At 47.9% G+C, this 21,075-nt stretch overlaps 1 protein-coding gene across 1 annotated transcript in view; it reads left to right on the top strand.

Moving 5' to 3' along the window:
• The window catches only part of B3glct (beta 3-glucosyltransferase), a 90,894-nt gene that overhangs the window by 58,738 nt on the left and 11,081 nt on the right, over positions 1–21,075 (top strand). The window contains exons 8-13 of the mRNA XM_051162842.1: positions 4,357–4,420; positions 5,718–5,837; positions 9,352–9,421; positions 15,995–16,108; positions 16,934–17,033; positions 20,562–20,681. Coding sequence (XP_051018799.1) covers positions 4,357–4,420; positions 5,718–5,837; positions 9,352–9,421; positions 15,995–16,108; positions 16,934–17,033; positions 20,562–20,681 — 588 coding nt within the window. The remainder of the gene's footprint in view (positions 1–4,356; positions 4,421–5,717; positions 5,838–9,351; positions 9,422–15,994; positions 16,109–16,933; positions 17,034–20,561; positions 20,682–21,075) is intronic.

Here is a 21,075-nt window from a genome sequence, read left to right as displayed (position 1 = left end):
CTGGTATCGACCAGACCTAGTAATTCCGCACCATTCACTTGTATTATTAATTTATGTCTCTGATCATTAACCATTGTTTGCCGGAACACAAGTTTCCCTGTACTTCCAAATGCACCTGACCGTTCTACTGGAGCAGCTTTGCCCTTAATGTAGGGAAACAGTAATAACTGAGCAATTCTATCCCCTGCGTTAATTTGCATCTTCCTTTTTACACATGCCATGATTTTTATTTCCTCTTTACAATCCCCATCTCTAATACCAGGATGCACAATAAGACCCCGAGAAGTCAACCCACTTCTTCCCAGAATAATTCCCACTGTCCCTGGAAGCAAAGGGCCATAAACACCAGTACTTAATTTGTAACACTCAATCTGTGGAGTAATAGATATATTTGAGGCCAGATCCAAGGCTGTGCTGCCTTCAGTATCATGCATTAGATCAGTAATACCTAATTCCCGTTTTCCTGTGATTCCGTTACTTCTGGACTGGCCAGGGAAATCCGGCTGGTATTGTTGGTGGGGCCCCGAGCTGATGGGCCCCTCGATATTACCTTGCACACTACTTTTAGATTGGCAATCCTTAGCCCAATGTTTTCCGTCCCCATATCTGCTACAGTACCCTGGAAGTCTGGGCACCTCACAGCCATCATGGCCAGATGTTGCTTGTTCTGTCCTGTGAGTACCATTCACTCCACATTGAGTACACTTGTTATTCTGAGGTCTGGATCTTTGACCCTTACAGTTTCTTTGTACATGACCAATTCTACCACAATTAAGCACCGGATGTTATGATATCTGGGACCTCTGGCCATAGCTTGTCCTACAGTATTATTTCGGTGTTCTAGAAAGCTAATATTAACTGTTTCTCTTACCCGTTCATCTAATGGAGCTCCTCTTTCCTTTAAGGGTCTGATTGCCCTCTTACATTCCGTGTTAGCATTCTCATATGCCATAATGAGTTTCAGTGCCTGTTTGGTGTCAGCGTCTGCTATTGCTCTATCTAGCGCTGATCCCAATCTCTGCAAAAATTCTGTGAAGGCTTCCCCAGGCCCTTGAAATATCTTAGTAAAGGGAATGGTTATATTACCAGGTTCCTCCACCATGTCCCAGGCTCTTAAGGCTGCAACATGACATTGTTCAATCACTGTATAATCATATCGGACTTGTCTTAAGTCAGCATATCGCCCTTCATGAAGTAATCGCTCTTTGCTAACATTTATGTCCCTTCTCCTATTTTCTTGTTCTATTCTCTCTGCCTCCTGTCACCACCATGATAACCACCGCAGCTGTTGCGCAGCTTCTAATACTGCTGAAACCAAACATTTCCAATCTTGGGGAACAAGTCTGTGTTGTGTGGCCCAGTTACCCAGCATTGGTTTAACAAAAGTGGAATGTAATTCACACCCGATGACAGATTCCTTAAAATGTTTTAAATCTAGCATATTCTATTGAACTCCATGCCATTTCATCATAACCCTCAGCTCCATTTTGAGCAGGCACACGTTTTACAGTAACTGGAAAAGCTGATGGTTGACTGTGTGACCTTGGAGGGTTCCTCTGATGCGAACGTTTTTTTCTCCGAAGACCGTTTTGGTACTTCCTCTCCAGCCTCGTGTTTGTGTCCACCCCCTTCCACATGCTGGCGTTCTGACCACAATAATGGCAAACACTCGGCTCTCAGTTACCAGGTTTTTCTCTCTCACCAACAGCACCTTTTGTTTTCCAGTTGCTTCAACTTCTACCTTTACATTTTCCTGCCAACTGCAGTCCTTTCCAGAACGATAGAATTTACTGACTCTTCCAGTTTTTGCATCTTATCAGTCTCCCTTCCAATCTTTTAAAAAATGTAATCCAGTAAAAGGACCAAGAACAAACAAAAAAATTCCCTCTGGGTATAAAGCAGGAAAGCGCTTTGCAACAGCAGCTAGGATTTTGCTGACACCCTGAAAGAACATTGCTATATCTTGAAAACCTGTATCTTCCCCTGCAATGTTAGAAGCTGAGTTGCCCATGGTGCCCAAAGCACGTTGGGCGCCACCTATAGGCTCAATTTTTTAAAATCAATTATATTTTATTATGAACTTATTAAACAAGCCTACCTCCCTGACAACCCAACTAACCCAAACAATCAGAAAAGGATATTAAAAAACACTACAACGAAACTTTAGGGATATCAGTCCCTGGCGTTGTCAGCAGGATTTCAGCAGACCAGCAATCCCACCAAAGTTGCTGCTGGAGCCAGGAGCAGCCGCTGGAACCTCAAGCCTCAGCTGGAGTCCAAAGCCTTGAAACTTTCCCTGGAGCAGTTCTCTTTAGGAGCCTCTTGAAGTGCAGGGATGAGCAGGCAAACACCAAGTCCCAACCAAAAGCCTTCTCTCCTGTTTTGGACACACACACACACACACACACACACACACACACACACACACACACACACACACACACACACACACACACACACACATCTCCTCTCAGTCTGTTCAAGGGTGTTTTTCACCAAGCTCTCCCATGAAGTAGTTAGATTTCTATGTGGGAAAACATCCTATTTTCTCACATCTAAGTGGTAAACATCCTGCCCTCTTCTCCATCCCACTCTTGGGACCAAAACTGAAACAGTGTTATCTCCCCTTCTTGTGCCTGAGAGTTTGGAGCCTGGAGAGCCAAGACCAAGGAGCTTGCAGCTTCAGGAGCTGGCGAGGGCTTCTGCCTGTGGTTCAGGGTCAACACCTGCACAGCTCCCCTGGGCTGCTTTTGTCACGTTACAAACCCCTTTATGATGGCTACCAACACCCCGCCCCCCAACACACACACAAGACCTCCCGCCTCCTGAGAGGAGTTGTATATACTCAACATAGAATGTAAGGGGCACAGACACTCGTCAGAAGCTGCAGGGAATTAGAGCCACGAGCCCGATCTTTTACCCGGGGCGGCCAGCATGTCCCCAGAAACACTGGAAAAGTAGAGAAGCCCAGCCCAGGTGTCCTCGGCATTTGGAGTCCTGCTCCTCAGCACACTGAAGATTGACCAACAAGTGAAAGCTTAGTTAGTAACCTTCTTCCCCCTTCCCTCCCTCTCTCCCTCTCCCCCCTCCTTTTATCCCCTTCCTTCTCTTCCTCCCCCCTCCATCCCTCTCTCCACTCCCCCACCCCCGTCCGTCCCTCCCTCCTTCTATTTCTTCTGCCAGCAAAAACAACCAAGTTTAAAGAAAAAATAGACCCGACCACAGTAACAAATTCAAAATCTGGTCTTTTAGACTATATCTGTGCCCCTTGCCCCTCATGCAGAAAAGGAATAAAAAGTAATAATAAACCTATATATCTGAGCAAGATTTATTAAGGAATTATTATTAAAGCTCCCCCCTGTGTGTGTGTGTGTGTGTGTGTGTGTGTGTGTGTGTGTTGTGATCACTCTCCAAAAGCAGCCAATAGTTTGAAAGCAACCTTAAAGAAAACAATAATTACCATAAATGTTGGAAGGCTGATATATCTCTTTATGATTTTGAATGCTATTCTGTGTTAGTAAATTCTTCCCTTATAAGCCCTGCTAAAATTTTTTGAGAGGATGGAGAGATGGCTCCGCGGTTAAGAGCACTCACTGCTCTTCCAGAGGACCCAGGTTTGGTTCCCTTCCCAGCACCCCACATGGCATTTCCTAACCACGTGTGACTCCAGTTCCAAGGGATTCGGCGCCATCTTCTGGCCGCCGCGGGCACTGCAGGCAAAGCACTCACATAAATAAGTTTGCAAATTGGTTAAGACAAGGCGTTCTCCCTTCTTCTCCCATACAATGTTGAGTAAATGTAGAGTAAGCCCTTTGTTAGAGACGGACGGAAGGCATAGGGACAGGAGCGGAGAATTTGCTTAGGGTTGCTTGTGGTCTCTGTTATGCCACAAGGGAGTTTCCTTTGATGTGGTACCCTCCGACCCAGTGATCATGGCTGCATTTGCTCTGATGGGCCAGGCAAGAGCAGCCGGGGAGGGTCCTTACGCTTAGTCTTGAAACCCGAAAAAGCGTTGCGCCATAAGGCTGGGTGTGGAGGACTGGATGAGGAGGGAGGGGAGCTCTCCAGGGAGCACGTGAGGGTTCCAGATGCTGGCAGAGTGCAGAGCCTCTCAGGCTAGGTAGGTGTGTGGGCCTCTATTCTGTGTTAAAACAAACAAACAAACAAACAAAAAGAACCATGGGAGGATGTTTTAAAGGAAAAAGTAACTTGAAAGAAAACTGGTATTTTCCTTCCAAACCCACATATACTTATCTTAAAATTTATGTTTATGTTTTTTTCTTCAGCTATTAGAAATGTTTGTGAATCTGTTATTCTTGTTTGACAAACAAGCAAACAAATATCTCTGCTTTCTAGGCTCGCCAAGAGACTGAAGAGTGAGCCCCTGAAATCTGACTTCACCATAGACTTAAAGCACGAGGTTCGTCACAGCCCGATTAAGTCCTAGTGACCGCGACTCACGCCTTGTGTGGGGGTCGAGCTCAGTGGTTGCACACACACGAGGCTCGAACAGCCATGATTGCTGCCACCAGCCATGCCTTCCCCCACGCACCCTCATGCCCTCTCCACTGAGATGACGTCACAGCACAGGTGGAGAAGAAGCGGAGGAGGGCGGGGAGGTTGAACGGCATGGTTCTAAGTAGAGGGGTCTGGAGGTGGACGTTGGAAACATTGCTGGAGACGTCTCCGCATCGCTCGGTGCCTCCGCTCTTTTGTATCTTCTGGACCTCGCATTGCTGATTCTGGAAGCTGATTTATGTCGGCGCGTGCAGCTCTAGCCAATGCTGTGTTATTTTACCAGCATGCTGTCTTTTTCTCTTTAAAACCTTCCTTCCTTCCTTCCTTTCCTTCTTTATTATTTTAAGTATTTTTCAATTGCTGATTTGGGAATCTCACATCATGCACCCTGATCATGGCACCTTCCAGTCTTCCTATGTCTGCCCGCCTCCCTCCTACTTCCTGTGTGACCTTCCTCCCCCCGCCCCCCCCCCCGCAAAAAAGGAAAAAAGCATATACTCACTGGAGCATGGTGAAATTCCTAGTGCTCCCCTCCCCCGCCCCAAGGATGAATCTTTCTTTCCTGCATCCACACCAGAAGCCAAGGATTGATTGATTTTTATTTTGTATGAATGTTTGCCTGCGTGTATATCATGGATGTGCGGTATCCACAGAGGCCAGTGGGCTGCAGTCCCAGGGCTGGGAGGCAGGCAGGCAGATTCCGGGAGCCTGCCTCCAGCAGGGCTACACCCCTAATCCTTCCCAAGCAGTTCCACCAAGTGGCGACTAACCGTCCAAGCCCAGGAGCTGTAGGGAGCAGACGCATTCACAGCAGCACAGGTGTTTCCAGCAGTCACTGCTGGTGGCTCTGGAATCAGAGCCAAGCTCTTGTCCCTGTGTCGGTGTCTGTGCTGGCTTAGAGTGTGCGCTTCCTCAAACCACTCACTGTCATCTTTGGGATCCTTTTTTTCATGTGTGACTATTGATTCACGGTTGCTTATTGCTTATAAAAGATCAGTCTATATGCCATTACCATTTTAGTCCTGTTGAATATTAATATATGGACAGGACATTAATAATATTCTGTTGAATATTAATAAATGAAGATTAATATGTTAGAGGTATGTCCTGCCATACCCCCGTGGGACATTTCGTACCTTTTATACTTATGGTTTTTTGCTTTGCTCTCTCCCCTCCGCCACTCTCTTATCTTGGGATAGATTGCACTCTACATCTGGGACAAAGGCGGAGGACCTCCCCTCACTCCTGTGCCTGCGTTTTGCACGGATGATGTGGACGCCCACTGCGCCACCACATTCCGCTCTTCTCTTCCGCTCTGCGTAAGTAAGAGAGCAACGTCCTGAGGACCACAGGGGCGAGCACGTATTGTGCATACAGCGCTTGCCTGTGGTGGACATAACATTGTCCTGGTAATTTAAATATTTAAAAGTAAATCAGTTTCTGTCCGAGCCAGGCTGCAGCCATATGCCATATGCCTTACAGGAAAGCACTGTTGCTATTCGCATCTTCTGTGTTGAGATGAGAGATGCTGGAGAGTCAGTGTCCCTGGACCCAAGGCCATCTCTTCTCCACTCCACATCAGGGAGCTAAGAGCTGGAAGGAAACAAAGGGGTCATTCAAGGGCAGGTGCAGCACACTGGGAGAAGGAAAGTGTCCCCCAAAGAGACTGGCTTAGAGAGTGCAGAGAGGGGTGCAGGGGTCAGTGGGCAGGGAGAGGAGGGGCAGGGGGCAACAAGCATATGTGTGCTGAGGAGAGCCTTTGTCCTGTCAGGTGTGCCCCATTCTCCTCCTACCCCCCCCCTTTGTCTTTCCCCCTCTCTTATGTTCTTTTCTCCTCTCCCTCCCTCTGTCCTTCCCTTGCTCTCTTCCTCTCCCTCTCTTTCTTCCCTCCCTCCTTCCTTCCCTCCCTTCCTCTCTTCCTTCCTCCCTCCCTCCTTCCCTCTCTTCCCTCCCTCCCACCTTCCCTCCCTCCCTTTCTTCTTTCCCTCCCTCCCACCTTCCCTCCTTCCCTCTCTTCCTTCCCTTCCACCTTCCCTCCCTCCCTCCCACCTTCCCTCCCTCCCTCCTTCCCTCTCTTCCCTCCCTCCCACCTTCCTTCCCTCCCTCCTTCCCTCCTTCCCACCTTCTCTCCCTCCCTCCCTCCTTCCCTCTCTTCCTTCCCTCCTTCCCTCTCTTCCCTCCCTCCCACCTTCCCTCCCTCCCTTTCTTCCTTTCCTCCCTCCCACCTTCCCTCCCTCCCTCCTTCCCTCTCTCCCTCTCTTCCTCCCTCCCTCACTCCCTCTTTTCCTTCCCTCCCTCCCTCCCACCTTCCCTCCCTCCCATCTTTGTGGTGCAGCATTGCTCTCCTGGAGGCAGGAGGTCGTGCTCACAACCACATTAGTCTTTTGCCAGCTTTGTGTTTAAAGAATAAGGAGGTAAGCATCGATGCAGCCTGAGGGGCCGCAGAGGTCCTGGAATGGAAAGGAGGACCCCAGTTAACCCTCTAATCGCTCTGCTGTGGCTTGTTCAGATTAGGCAGCCAGGGAAGGGAAGCCCTGCCCAGGGCCACTAGACGGGCATCCACCGTGCTCTGGGTGCTTGGAGAGTGAGGAAGGCGAGGCTGGCTTCAGCCTCTCACTGCAGGGCCTCTTCTGTTGCTGAGCCCACTGTCACACCCTGTGCTGATATGTGTGGTGACCAGGATTTTTCCACTTCTGGAAAACGTGAGTGCAAGCATTTTCTGTGCCACCCCAAGGCCGCCCACACGCCTGCCTCCACCACTCTCTCAGCAAGTGACCTTGCTTTTGATTTCACCTGGCACAAGACAGACTCTTGTGAGATAGACACTTAGTTTCCACAGCACACTTAAGGTCTACTCCCACCATGGCCCTACATGCGTGCGCGCGCGCGTGCACACACACACACACACACATTGTGTATACTATACACACATGCACACATAAACACACATTGCACATACTTATACACATGCATACACACTGCACACACTACATATACACTGCACACATGCTGCACACACACCACACACAGACTGAACACACCACACACACACACACACACACACACATTCCACAGTGTGACAATAGAGGGGACCTGTAATGTTTGCAGTTCCCATTGGGCAAGCGGTCTTTCTAGACATAAAACCTGTTTGCTTTGTGATGCTCTCCGTACCTTGGGTAACAAGACAGAGCCGGGGTCCGTCACCATGAAGCAACCCCAGCCTGAAAGCGATGTCATCACCATAACTGTTATTATATGCTCAAGACATGTGAGAAGAGGTGTTACCATTTGTTTATTGTTGCTGTGACAAACTATGATCAGAAGAAAGTTGGAAAGCAGAGGATTTATTTGGCTTAACCATCCTGATCACCGTCCACCACTGAAAGAAGTCAGGGCACAAACCTGGAGGTAGGAACATGAAGTAGAAACTTGAGGCAGAAACTTGAGGCAGGACCCTGGAGGCAGGAACTTGAGGCAGGACCCTGGAGGCAGGAACTTGAGGCAGGACCCTGGAGGCAGGAACTTGAGGCAGGACCCTGGAGGCAGGAACTTGAGGCAGGACCCTGGAGGCAGGAACATGAGGCAGGATCCTGGAGGCAGGAACTTGAGGCAGGACCCTGGAGGCAGGAACTTGAGGCAGGACCCTGGAGGCAGGAACTTGAGGCAGGACTCTGGAGGCAGGAACTTGAGGCAGGAGCTGATGCTGAGGCCGCGGAGGGTGCTGCTTACTGCCTTGCTCCCCATGGCTTGCTCTTTCTTATAGAACCCAGGACCACCTGCCCACGATGGACTGGACCCTCCCCCATTGATCTTTAATCAAGACAGTGTACCACAGGCATGCCCACGGGCATGTGTGATGGAGGCAGTTCCTCAACTGAGGCTCCTTTTTCCCTTGTGACTCTTTAATTTGTGTCAAGTTGACAAAAACTATAGCCAACAAGGGGGTCAGAGCACCCACCTTCTGGCAGCAGCTGCAGGGTGCACGGCCATCCAGTTCCCCATGCCTTCTTTCCGCCTGTGTGATCGCCCTCCCTCCAAGGGCTTGAAGCAGTCCTCTCTTTAGCAGAGGACAGAACATCCATGGCCTAGACCTGAGTGGACAAGAAAGAGGTCATAGGTCACTTTCGTCGCCAACTACGGCCAGACCCAGAGAGGCAGACATCTCTCCTTTGCATAAAAATCACCTTTTATTATTCTCCCTTTGTCAGAATCTCACCAGCTGAGAAAATGAATGGAGAGCAGCTAACATCTCTTAGTCACCTGCCACGTGCTTAGTAAGTTAGTGATGGCAGCCTTCAGGTGCTACCAGTGCTACCAGTCCTGGTTGCTAAGTGCCCAGCTGGAGGTCCAGGGTGGTTAAGGGACTTGCTAATATGGCTCATGGTCTGCAGCTGCTGAGCAGGGATGCAGGTCCAGGGCTGAGCTGGGATGCAGGTTCAGGGTCAATCTGGGATGCAGGCTCAGGGCCGAGCTGGAATGCAGGCCCAGCGCTGAGCTGGGATGCAGGCCCAGGACTGAGCTGGGATGCAGGCTCAGGACTGAGCTGGGATGCAGGCTCAGGGATGAGCTGGGATGCAGGCCCAGGGCCGATCTGGGGTGCAGGTCCAGAGCAGAGCTGGGATGCAGGTCCAGTGCTGGCTGGCTCCAGTGCCTACAGTGTCAGTTTCCCTACACATCTCCTTTCTTTCCAAAAACTACCTTGGAAATAACTATCTATGGCATTGATTAATTTTTACCTATAGATGTAAGACCTACTATGGCCATGAAGTCTACATAATGCACACTCATAAGTGTGTGTAATTTTTTTCTTTCTCCCCTCACCCAACTTTTTAGGGAGCACCAGTGAAGAAGGAGGAGATTTTTGTTGCAGTGAAAACATGCAAGAAGTTTCATGCTGACAGAAGTATGTTTGGGGCTGATCCTTTTCCTTGAATTCTCACTGTTCCCAAATGTCTCTGCAACAGTGGCAGCCAGGAAACAAGTTCAAGATGGGAGAGTGTGGTAGTGGCTGCCGAAGGGAAGGTGGTTTTCTCTGGGCCAGTCCAATCCCGAGATCACTCAGGGAAGGCGACGCTGTGCTGAGGCGGGAGTGGTCACAGCTCTCCTAAACACTGTTGAGATCAGCCCCTTCAGCTGAAAATGGGAACCACAGCTGTGGCAGTCTGAGAGATGGTGTGTGGGTGATGAGGGGCTTGCTCTGTGAAGGTCCTCACTGTTCAGAGCCTACCAGAGGAGCTTCCAAGGTAACTCAATCCCAGCAGAGAAAAATCTCTTTTAATGTCTATTCCATATATACACATTGATAGTTTTAAAATGAAGAGCCACAGGTTAGCTCATCGAGCAATGTATTGGAAAGGGGGGAAAGTGACCTTAGAGACAGTGGCCCAACTCGCGGAAACCCCAGGAGACAGATTTCTGGTGTCTCGTTACAGAACATTGCTATTTATAGGGATAATGTTAAAAGAAAAGGCCCGTCCTAAATATAAACTGGCACCCTTCCTCTCCCTATGTCTCATTTGGACGACACTTCTCGGGGGCTTAGAATTAGACATGGTCTAATTTTAGCACCTTTTTTCCCTTGTGAAGACTGTACAGGGTGTGGCACATACGTGGGGAGCTCGCTGGCACTGCCGCCGTGGCCGTGGGATTAGAATGTTGGGAAACGTGTGTATATTTTATGTGGTAACGCCATCCACATAGGTTATATTTAAAGGAGAAGACCTTTTTAAACCAAAAGAATATTCTTATTTGAATTTGTAATGTTACCTATGACATCATCACCAATTAAAACCCAGTAAAAGTGATTTAATCATATGTCTGTAGATTTGCCAGAATTTGTCATATCGAATCCCAAATCCTATTATATCTGACTGAGTAAATATATGTATTTATAATACAAGGAGACCTACAATTAAGAATTAATGAAGGGGTCTAAATAAGACTTATTTATCATAAATTTAACCTAAATTTAATATGTGGGAGGGCTTTTGGGGGTGATTTTGAAAAATATCATTGAGGAGCCAGAGAGGTTAAGAGCACTGGCTGCTCTTGCAGAGGACCTGGGTTCAGTTCCCAGCACCCACCCACATGGCAGCTCACAGCTGTCACAGCTCCAGCCCCAGGGGCTCTGACGCCCCCTACAGGCCTCCATGGGCACTGCATGCATACTCTGCACAGGCACATAAAAATAAAATTAAAAACATTTGGAAAAGAGTAGTAGAGAAATGCACAGGATTTTTCTTTTTCTTTTCTTTCTTTCTTTTTTTTTTCTGCTTTACATCAATTCAGTTGATCTTTAGGGTGCCCTCAGAATGGATACTAAGAGGTGATAATGAAAGTTTTGCTTTAAAGCATATTTTTCTGATGATAATGGAATGAACGGAAACATTTAAAGTTCCCCCTGCTGCATCTTTCACAATTACAGAAGTGAGTGAGTGCTGATTTTCTCTTAGGAATTTTGGATAATTTGCTTTTCTTATTTCTTTTAAGTTTGAGGTGATTTTTTTTCCAGATATCTATGAAATGCCTTTATATTTGGATTTAGAGTTTAAATGTATTTATTTATTTATTTATTTATTTTACGTTTTTCCATACAGAGTTTCTCTGTGTAGCCCTGGCTGTCCTGCACTCGCTTTGTAGACCAGGGTGGCCTCGAACTCACAGAGCTCCATCTGCCTCTGCCTCCCGAGTGCTGAGATTAAAGGCGCGCGCCACCATTTTTAAAAATGGCAAAATCTTAAACATTCATCTCTGGATCTGAGATGATTGACTTGAGACACAAGACCTAAGAGAAGTCTGAATCACATGCGGGTTTCTGCAGTAAGCTAGTTTTCAACCTCTGTGCGCTGGTTTGTGAGGACAGCTACTTTTTAGAGACATTGGTCCCCCTTTTTCTGGATGGGAACAAAGCCTGCCTGGACACGGGGCTTTGCACAGTCTCCTTTGAAACTCTAGTCTGGCATGGGAGAAATGACGCAGAGGGTAAAACCATAGCCCGCTCTCCCAGAGGGCCTTGCGTTGGCTTCCCAGCGTCTGCGTCAGTCAACTCATGGTCGCCTGCAACTCCAGGGGATCCGACACCTCTGGCACTCATGTGCCACCCACATGCATTCAGGCATTTGTACATACATACAATTAAAAAAACTTGTTAAGTTTCATCTAACCAACAGTGGGCCCAAAAACTGATCGGTTACCCTGTTACCATTGTGTGTGTGTGTGTGTGTGTGTGTGTGTGTGTGAGAGAGAGAGAGAGAGAGAGAGAGAGAGAGAGAGAGAGAGAGAGAGAGAGAGAGAGAGAGCGCCATTCCCTCATCTGATCTTAAACGGACAATACCTGATGCTCTGATAGTAACCGTGGCACCCTTAATTTTGTAGAGAAGGCTGGGTAGAGCCGACCCACATCACATGGGGTCAGAAGTTGCCAGAAGTGGGGTGGGGTCCTGCCTGCTGCAGAACAGACTTAAACAGAAACCTCAAGACAATTTAATTAGAGCTTAAAAGAAAAATTCCAAAGCAGCCGGCCCGAACTGGGAGATGGCAAGGAGGTCATGGCATTTGAGTTGAGCCGGCATGGAGGTCCGCCTCATGCTGGTCAAAAAGCTCTGCCCAGGGAAAGCGGGGTGGGGAGGAGTGTGGGGGAGGGGAGCCAGAAAGCACACTCGGGCTTCATCCAGCATCTGGGAAAAGGAGAACAGTAAAAAAGGGGAAAGTCACACTTTGGAAAAGTGGGCAAACCCCACAGAACCTTACAGGGAGGTCCGTAGTGACTGTGGGGGGGGGGCGCGGCGGGGAGGGCAGGGGTTCCGGGCAGGAATTATTCCTTATTGAAGGAATAATTATTCCTCTCACCTCTCTAGCACAGCTGAAGATGACTCCGCCTTCCTGAGGGGTGGGACCTTACCTGGCCTGTCTCTACCCAGAGGTGGATTCCACAGTTTATATACTTATTTTATGTGTAAGGGCATTTGTGTGTGCAGTGCGCTCATGCCAACTGCTGCCGGGGCGGGGGGGGGGGGGGGGGGGAGGTTCCCGGGAGCTGGACTGGTTGTGAGCCGCCGCCGCTGCGTGGGTGTTGGGCACTGAACCCAGTCAAGAGCAGCCAGTGCTGTGAACAGCTAAGCTGGCTGTCCAGCCCTGGGTAGACTCACGGCCTGCTGAGATAATAGCTGTCCCTTAGTGAGCCTCCAGTGCAACCAGGAGGCAGGATGGGTCTTCTGCTCTAGGCTGTGGCCACACGCCTTGGACAGACTACAGACCTCGCCTGATGGCTTTGTCTTCGCTCTTCATGTAGATGCGTGGCCATGCGCAAGACTGGTTTGGAGTTGGACAGGAGCTGTGCAAGCAGCCTTTTCCTTTTCAGTAGCGACGGGGAAGGACAGCGAGGGATTGGAGCCCGAGTGTGACCTGCAGCACAGACTGGGTGGGGCCTGGTCAAAGTGATAGTGACAAGCAGACCCCGGGGACACTGGACACGGAGCGCTGGTTCTTTTTTAAATCCTTGAAGGAACAAAGGCCAAATAACAATGAAGGGAGGGAAAAAAAAACAGATAAGAAATTATATTTTTGAAAAAACGACAGTGGGCCACGGTGTAATGTGCTTCATTCTGTGGAAGAGGATGAGGGCAGATGACTCAGTTATTTTCATGTCATCACGGTGAACTGATAACAAGATAAGTTTGGATATCGTAATAATTTCATGTGTATCCCTCACGACAAAAGAGCAGCAATACTACTCAGTTTGCCTGGATTCTGACAGAAATAGAATAGAAAGTTCTTAGAACATAGCAAAAAATAATTTACTTTTTTTTTTTTTAGCTCCCGGGAGTAGCTGGAGTTGACGCTATTCAAAGCATGTGGGGAGGGGAAAGACCTCCGATACTTTTTTTTTCACTTTAAAAAAAAATTAATTTATTCTTGTTACATCTCAATGGTTATCCCATCCCTTGTATCCTCCCATTCTTCCCTCCCTCCAGACCTCCGATACTTAATATGCATCTCAGTGACTTCCTGTCAGGTTATGATGTCTCTGCTGTGTGATGTGAGCTGTCAGAAAGCCTTAAGTGTTTCTTTGCAGTGGGGCGAGTCTCACGTTCCTGGTAGGGTGTGGCATGTCTTCTCTGGGCTCCCTCTGACTAAGAAGGCTAAGGAGACTTCATCAGCCATTAGCTCTCTTTCACACCTTCCCCTGGATCTTAGAAATAAACACTATTGCTTTCAGAGTTCAAAACAAAACAAAGACAAAATCTGTCTGCTATCTTTACTGCTGTGGCCTTGTCCAGGGGAGGCAAATCTGAGTGGCTGCACTAGTGTCATAGCTGCTATTGCTGATGAAAGACTTGCTTCCTTACAAAGCCAGGTTCTCTCTCCAGTGCCCAGAGATGGAAGGTCACACCAGTCAGCAGAGGTCCTTAAATATTAACTGGCTGAGAGAAGCCACCTGTTGCCTGACTCTTATCTGCCTGTTGAGTGGCTGAGCGAGCCCCAGGTGTTGGTTTTGACAGGTAGGAGGGATGCCTCACAAGCTCAGGGCCACTGCAGCACACACGTGCGGCTCAGACACTGCCAGGACTTCCCGGTTTTGGTCACTGACTTGAGCCTGGAGAAAAAGGCCTACTCATCAGTCGATAGCAAATTCCTCAGAATTGGAACAGCCCTTCACATTTTGTGGCATGTTCACATTTGCACCTCATAAAACGTCCAAATGTCCCTTGAAATGAGACAGTTTTGCAAGTAAAGTCTCAGGGGTGAAATGGGTCACTCTACTGTCCCTTACAGTGAGGTGTCTCCCAATGACCAGAAAGCCCTAAGGAAATTTATGCTGCCTGTGCAGCTGGGATTTCTTCTTTTTTATGGATAATAATTTTTGAAGAATAAACTTTTACTCTACTCCAATTTAAAGTAATTCTATGGTAAACTTCCTCGAGAGAAGAACTCACTATTATATTCCATGGTGGACAGTTTGGATGTGCAGTGTCCCCCCACTGGCTCATGGTTTTTGAACATGTGGCCTAACTGAATAACACGAGCTGTATGCTCAGTGAGGGGCCTTTCCTCAGTAAATGAATAAACAAACAAATAAGTGTGTAAGTAAGTAAATAAATAAATGCAGAGAGTGATGGGTGAAGGCACTAAGCCCTCCTCTCGAGTCTGTGCAAAGGGTTGTACACACACACGTATGCACACATACCTCACACACTTGCAGACACACAACATATGTCTTACATTTATTTAATTTATTTTATCTGTATGAGTGTTTTGCTGCATGTATGCATGTGCACCACATGAGCACCTGGTGTCCAAGGAGACCAAAAGAGGGCATCAGATCCCTTGTACCTAGAGCTACAGATAGTGTGAGCCACCATGTAGGTGCTGGGGCCTGAACCCACAAGAGCAGCCAGTGCTCTAACCACTGAGCCGTCTCTACAGCTTCTAAATAATATTTTTTTCAAATCCATTTATGGGTGAGTTAAAGGAAATGCCATATTTTCCAGACCACAAGATGCATTCCCCTCCCCCACCCCAAAAAGTGGTCTAATTGCTGTTTTTACTGTTTTTCTTGTTTTACTGCTCAAAAAACTGGATGCATCTTATGGTCAGGTGTATCTTATAGTCCAAAAAATACGATAACCTTTTGCAAGAAGAGAAATGACTCACAGTTCATCTGGGCAAATTATGAGACAGATGTTCGGTTGCAGGGAGGTGAAATGGGTGCGCACAAGGGGCTGTCGCAGTTATTTTACCAGTATGGCCTAATAATGTTTATTATCAGGCCTATAATTATTACTGTGGAAGTATTTTCTAACCCACTAGCAGTCAATCAAGACACAGACAACTGTTATATTTTAAAATAGCCTTAGTCAACCTGGGGCAGGGCAGATATCAATCCCCTAAACTACTTCCCATAGTGGGAAGGTATCCCATATTCTGCCCCAATCCCATGCCATCTGCTTCTAATAATTTCTGTCACGCTACCTCCCATCCACGATCCCAAATACTTGCTAATGTTCTTCATCTGAGCCAAATCTCCATCCACGCCAGCCACGTGCTTCTCCTCCACCTAACCCAAGGCCCAGGCTTCCTCTCTCTTCTCCTCTGGTCTCTTTTCCTCCCAAGATTCCCTCTGTCTCTCAAGCTTGGGAACCTTAGCCACTTATCCCATTTGCCCTGCCCAGTGTGATGGCCTTTTATTGGTCAAACAGGTTACGGTCTGCTCTTAGGCAGGTACAAGTGAGGCACAGAGACAGCAAGCCGCAACTAGCATCAAAATACCTCAGACCAACCTCCAAGGAGGGGATCATTGACTGTACTTGAAGGGGCGTGCCCAGTCTAATACTCGCTGCTCTGGACAACACTGGCATCCCCTGGGGTGCAAGCACCAAGTCTTGGGGCACTGGGAAAGAGTGAGTGTTGCCTCTTCGCTGAGTTGAATTTTTTGTTTCTTTTTGTGACATCCCCGTGATTTGTGTTGTGTTTTCAGTACCCGTTGTAAAAAAGACATGGGCAGCACAGGCGAGCCTCATTGAATACTACAGCGACTTTGCGGAAGATGCCATTCCCACTGTGGACTTGGGGATTCCCAATACAGAGAGAGGTGAGTCTTCAGTGCCTGCCATCCCCTTGATTGAAAGTCCCCACACTGTAACTCCAGCACGTCAGAGCAAGTCGAACTCTAAGTTCAAGGGTTTTTTAACGTTGGTGTGTTTTCTCTCTCCTCTTCCACTGAGCCTCTTTACCTGCAGATGGATACTGGCGCTCACATGGGACTTTCAGTTACAGACAGATGCTCTGCATTCTTGCTGGGCCGTGCTGTACCTAGCATTGAGTGAATGCAGTTGAAATATAGTTGAATGGTAGGGTTTCCCCAAGTCCACTGTCCATCGTGGCTGCAATGGGAGGTGCCAAGTCATTCTGTCACCTACAGCTTGTGTCCTCCCGAGTGCCTGGCAGTTCTGCAGTGTTCAGAGGCACAGCAAGCAATAGCATAGGTGCAGATTTTTATTAGAAAGTTGTTGAGTGTCTCTCAAGAGTTCTCTCCAAATGGGAGAGTTTACTAGTGGAAAACATTTTAGTTTGGCTTGCTTTTGCGGACGAATTGATGTAGCCCAGGCTAGCCCTGAAGCCATGATCCTCCTGTATCCACCTCCTAAGTGCTGGGATTATAGACACTGTCTTACCTAGCCCCTCGGTGGCTGTGACAAAACACCAGGGGCAGAAGCAATGCAGAGAGGAGAGGGTTCATTTCAGCCGACATGAGAATTAGGCTAATTGTTAGGAAAATTTCAAGTTGTTTTTGTGCATATCAGCATTCAGGCTGTTCAATCACTCTAAAACTAGAAAAAAATTAAATGAATGCTACATAGCATAGAACAAAATATACAGTTTTACAAACTGACAGTTTTCTTCTTACCTTCCCTAGGTCATTGTGGAAAAACATTTGCCATTTTGGAAAGATTTCTGAATCGCAGCCATGACAAAATAGCGTGGCTAGTCATTGTGGATGACGATACCTTAATCAGGTGAGAGTCCTTGTCATCCCAGGACCGGCTCTGGCATGCGAAGCTAGGGTGGAGATATGATGCCAGAGCAGCAGGGAAGAGACGGTTTTAAGATCCTGAACACCCGGCACGTGAGGCAGGTCATGGCCCCACTGACTGCCTTCCGGCCGTGCCAAGCCATCGCCGAGGGAGGAGGGAGGCACTGGCTGGAACCTGACACACTTGGTGTGAAAGTTAGGGGCTAAGGGTCTCAGGGGACCGAGGCTGTTGCAGGACGTATTACTAGGAAAGAAGCAGGCAAGGCGGATAAGCGGTGGTGGCGCACGCCTATAATCCCAGCACTCTGGGATCTCTGAGTTCGAGGCCAGCCTGGTCTACAGAGACAGTTCCAGGCCAGCCAGGGCTAGCTACACAGAGAAACCCTGTCTCAAAAAACAAACAACTACAAAATAGACAGACTTCTGGAAAACAACCCTGGCATTACTTGTTCAGCCAAGTAGAAGCTTCTACATGCTAAAACTGAGCCAGCTAAAGTGGTCAGCGGGAATGACAGTGGCAGTCATGTGGGGCTAGGCATGGCCTCTGGTCCCACTGGGCAGACTGGGACAATAAGCGAGACCGTCCCAGAATTGACGGAGTTGACATGAGTCATCTTACTGTTAGTCACTGCGCTGTTACAGAGTAATCACCGCAGGTTCAAAGGGGACACCTGGAAGGCGAGCTGAGTCCAAAATAATCGTATAGACATGAAAACTCTACATTAGGTATTTTAAGAGCCTTTTGAACCAGATTAACAGCAAAGTAGACAGTGGGGAGATAATTTGAGAATTCAAGACATGGCAATAACTACTAGCCAAAAACAAAACAAACAAACAAAACCCCGCAAGATAGAGGGGGAACCTCTGAAACTGACAGTGTTGCATCAGTTCATAAAAATTAGAATTACTGGTCAACTTAGTCATACCGTTATTATAATTAAAGCTAATATATATATATATATATATATATATCTTATTTTATATGTGTTGCCTATATGTGTGTGCCACCTGGGTGTAATGCCCGTGAAGAACAGAAGGGGCATCAGCTCTCCTAGAACTGGAGATGTATGCGAGCTGCCACGTGGGTGCTGGGAACTGAACGCTGGTCCTCTGCAAGAGCAGCCGGTGTTCTTAACTGCTGAGCCACTGCTCCAGCCCCCACTATGTAGACATCTTGCTTTCATGTCTCTTGGTTAAATATGTGGGGTCAGAATGGCTGATTTTTAAGCCGAGGACTTTTTCTGCTCTTAGGAAATACATGCCAGAGTGGTTGGGGACGGATATACTATATTGCACTTTCAGGAGAATTAGCACACATTTTTCAGGAGGGTGAAAAAAAAATATCCACATTATGCATTTAACGTTGGTTTTTTTATATACAAAGAGGAGAGGCTGTGACTGAGACGCTAGAGTAAACGAAAATAGCTGGTAGGTCTGGGGAAAGGGTGTTTGGGCTTTCGTCCTGTGCTTGTAACCCTTCTGTGATTATAAAACGCAATACCGTAATAGGCCAGGATACAGCACCCTCTAGCCTTGGCAGGTGTTGGCGTTGCCCTGGTGAGATCTGCCATGCTGCCAGGCTGTCCTCGTCCAACTTGGCCAGTACGTGCTAGAGAGCATGGACGTGCTATTTTCTTACATGTCTGAGACTAAAGAGATGCCTGAAATGGGAGCGGACTGTTAAGTGAAGTGCTTTTCCTGGGCCAGACTCCCTTGGGTGGAATTGAAATCTATTTTCTTCACCCACATTCCAACTCCTTAGTTAGTGTGACTGAGAAGGGGTCGACAATTATCAGACTCCATTTGCGGTCTCTGAGCCTCGCAGCAGTGTGTCGAAGATGGGAGTCATCCGGTGGTATAAGGAAAAAAAAACCCCAGAGGAATCTTAAATTACTTTAACCTTAAAATACTGAATGTTGTAGGTGGAATTGACAATTTTGCAATATGTAGGAAGAAGAGAAAAACAATTCTCTCTCCCCCTTTTTAATTTTAAGAATTTAAATTTTTAAAATTTTATGTGTACGTGCCTTTCACCTGAGTGTATGCGTGTGCCCCACATGTGTGCAGTGTCTAGAGAGGCCAGAAGAGGGCGCTGGATCCCCTGGAACTGGAGACACCAGTGGTTGTGCGGCTCCTTCTGGATGCAAGGACCTGAACCTGGGTCCTCCGCAGGAGCAGCCAGGACTCGGTTGCAGATCCAACTCTGTAGCCCCTCTGGTTTTGGTTGTTTTGTTTCTTGGTTTTGTTTTAAGCTCAAGTAGACCTGTTTTGCCCTAAAAAATTTGGAGGGTTTTGGTTTTTTCATACTGAACCCCAGGCTGCAGTTTTTTTAGGTCTTCTAGCACGGCCCCTCCGCAGTGCACGCAGTCACCCTCCCGGGGCAGATTTATTTCTCAGACTGCTTCTGGAAGACAGATTCCAAATTAGGAGCTTAGAATGTTTAACTGTCATGCCAAACATAGCAGAACGTGGATGGGCAGTGTTTTATGCTCACCCAGAAACTGCCAGCCTCAGCAAAGGCCTCCACACATTCTAAACCTATTTAGAGCCTTACAATTTGTAATAGTCTTACAGCTTGTGAGCCCCTTGGAGTGCAGGCTTATAGGGACTGGTTGCAGCTGCTTTTGCCTTATCCTTATACAGGAAAGCTGCTTTCTCCACTCCCCCCCCCCCCCCCCCCCGCCGCTCTCTGTCTTGTTAACCTGAGCTCACTGTGTAGACCAGGCTAGCCCCCAACTTTCAGAGATCCACCTATCCCTACCTCACCACTGCTGGGATTAATTAAAAAATGTGCCCCCCCCCACCCGTACATGGCCAGCTCAAAAGACAGGGGGCCCTTGCCTTTGCTACATCAGCCTGCGTGTTAGCTTTAAAAAGTGAGTTTTATATTGTATTTCCCATGATCTGGCTTATTCACTTCTCTGCAGCTTGTGGGTGTTCCCAGTGACCTCTGTAGGCTGCCATTGTTGACACTGTACAGGGCAGGTGTGCCCTAAAATACTCAACAGATAACGTACGTCAACCATAGCTCGTGCCCTGTGGAGCCGTATTTAGGAAAAGATGGCATGATGGGAGGATTTGTGGGGACACCTTTCTCCTCATTTTCTTCCCACTTGCTAGCCCCAGCCTGACAGGAGACCCCCCAAGCCCACTTGCCCCTCAGAAGCTCTTTTTGGCTATGTAGAGTTAAAACAACCCTAGACCACGTGAGGAAAGATGGGGTTTGAGTGACATTCGCTTAGAAACAGCGTGGTAGAGCAGAGTTGCAGCAATCTGACTACCTTTACCCACTCACCTGCCATCATGCTGCCCTCAGCGAGGGCCTGTGGCTGGCAGGCCTGAGTTCCGACACCTCTGACCTCTCACCTTCCCTTCTAATGTACAGCCTTTATATTTTGAAGGTTTTTTTTTTTTTTAAATCCATGTATTACACACTTGAATTTCACCTCTTCACGATTTTTCCTGAAGCCCCGTTATAACAAGTCGAGTAAGCCTTGTCTTTACATCTCAGCATCTCCAGGCTCCGACATTTGCTTAGCTGCTATGACTCCGGCGATCCAGTGTTTCTGGGTGAGCGCTATGGCTACGGCCTGGGCACAGGTGGCTACAGTTACATCACAGGAGGAGGCGGGTAAGTGAGCTGACTGCTTTGTGGATGCTGCCGTCCACCTCTTGTCTCTCTGCAGCTCTGTTTATCCCATGCAGGTGCTTAGAGCCATTACAGGTAAAAACGTGGCATGGGCACGTGACCTGAGCCCATGCTCCTGCAAACTTTAAACCGGTTCCTGATCACTTCTAGTACCTATTACCAGGTAAATGCTACAGAAGATGAGATGGGGCCGCAGCTGGCCTGGAGCTCCTCCCACTGCCTCAGAGTGACCTGGGATCGCAAGGGTGTGCCAGCATGCCTAGCTGGAGGTAGTTTTTATATTGCGTTCCTTACGGGCCTCTGAGGTCTGTCTGGCACGGGGACTGTCTTTAGATGGTGGTTGCTTCTACTATAGAAAAGCAAACTTTATGCTTCA

This window comes from Acomys russatus, chromosome 19, assembly GCF_903995435.1.
Source record: "Acomys russatus chromosome 19, mAcoRus1.1, whole genome shotgun sequence".
Taxonomy (NCBI): domain Eukaryota; kingdom Metazoa; phylum Chordata; class Mammalia; order Rodentia; family Muridae; genus Acomys; species Acomys russatus.
The sequence above is the reverse complement of the archived record's forward strand: the minus strand, read 5'-3'. Positions and strand labels throughout refer to the sequence as shown.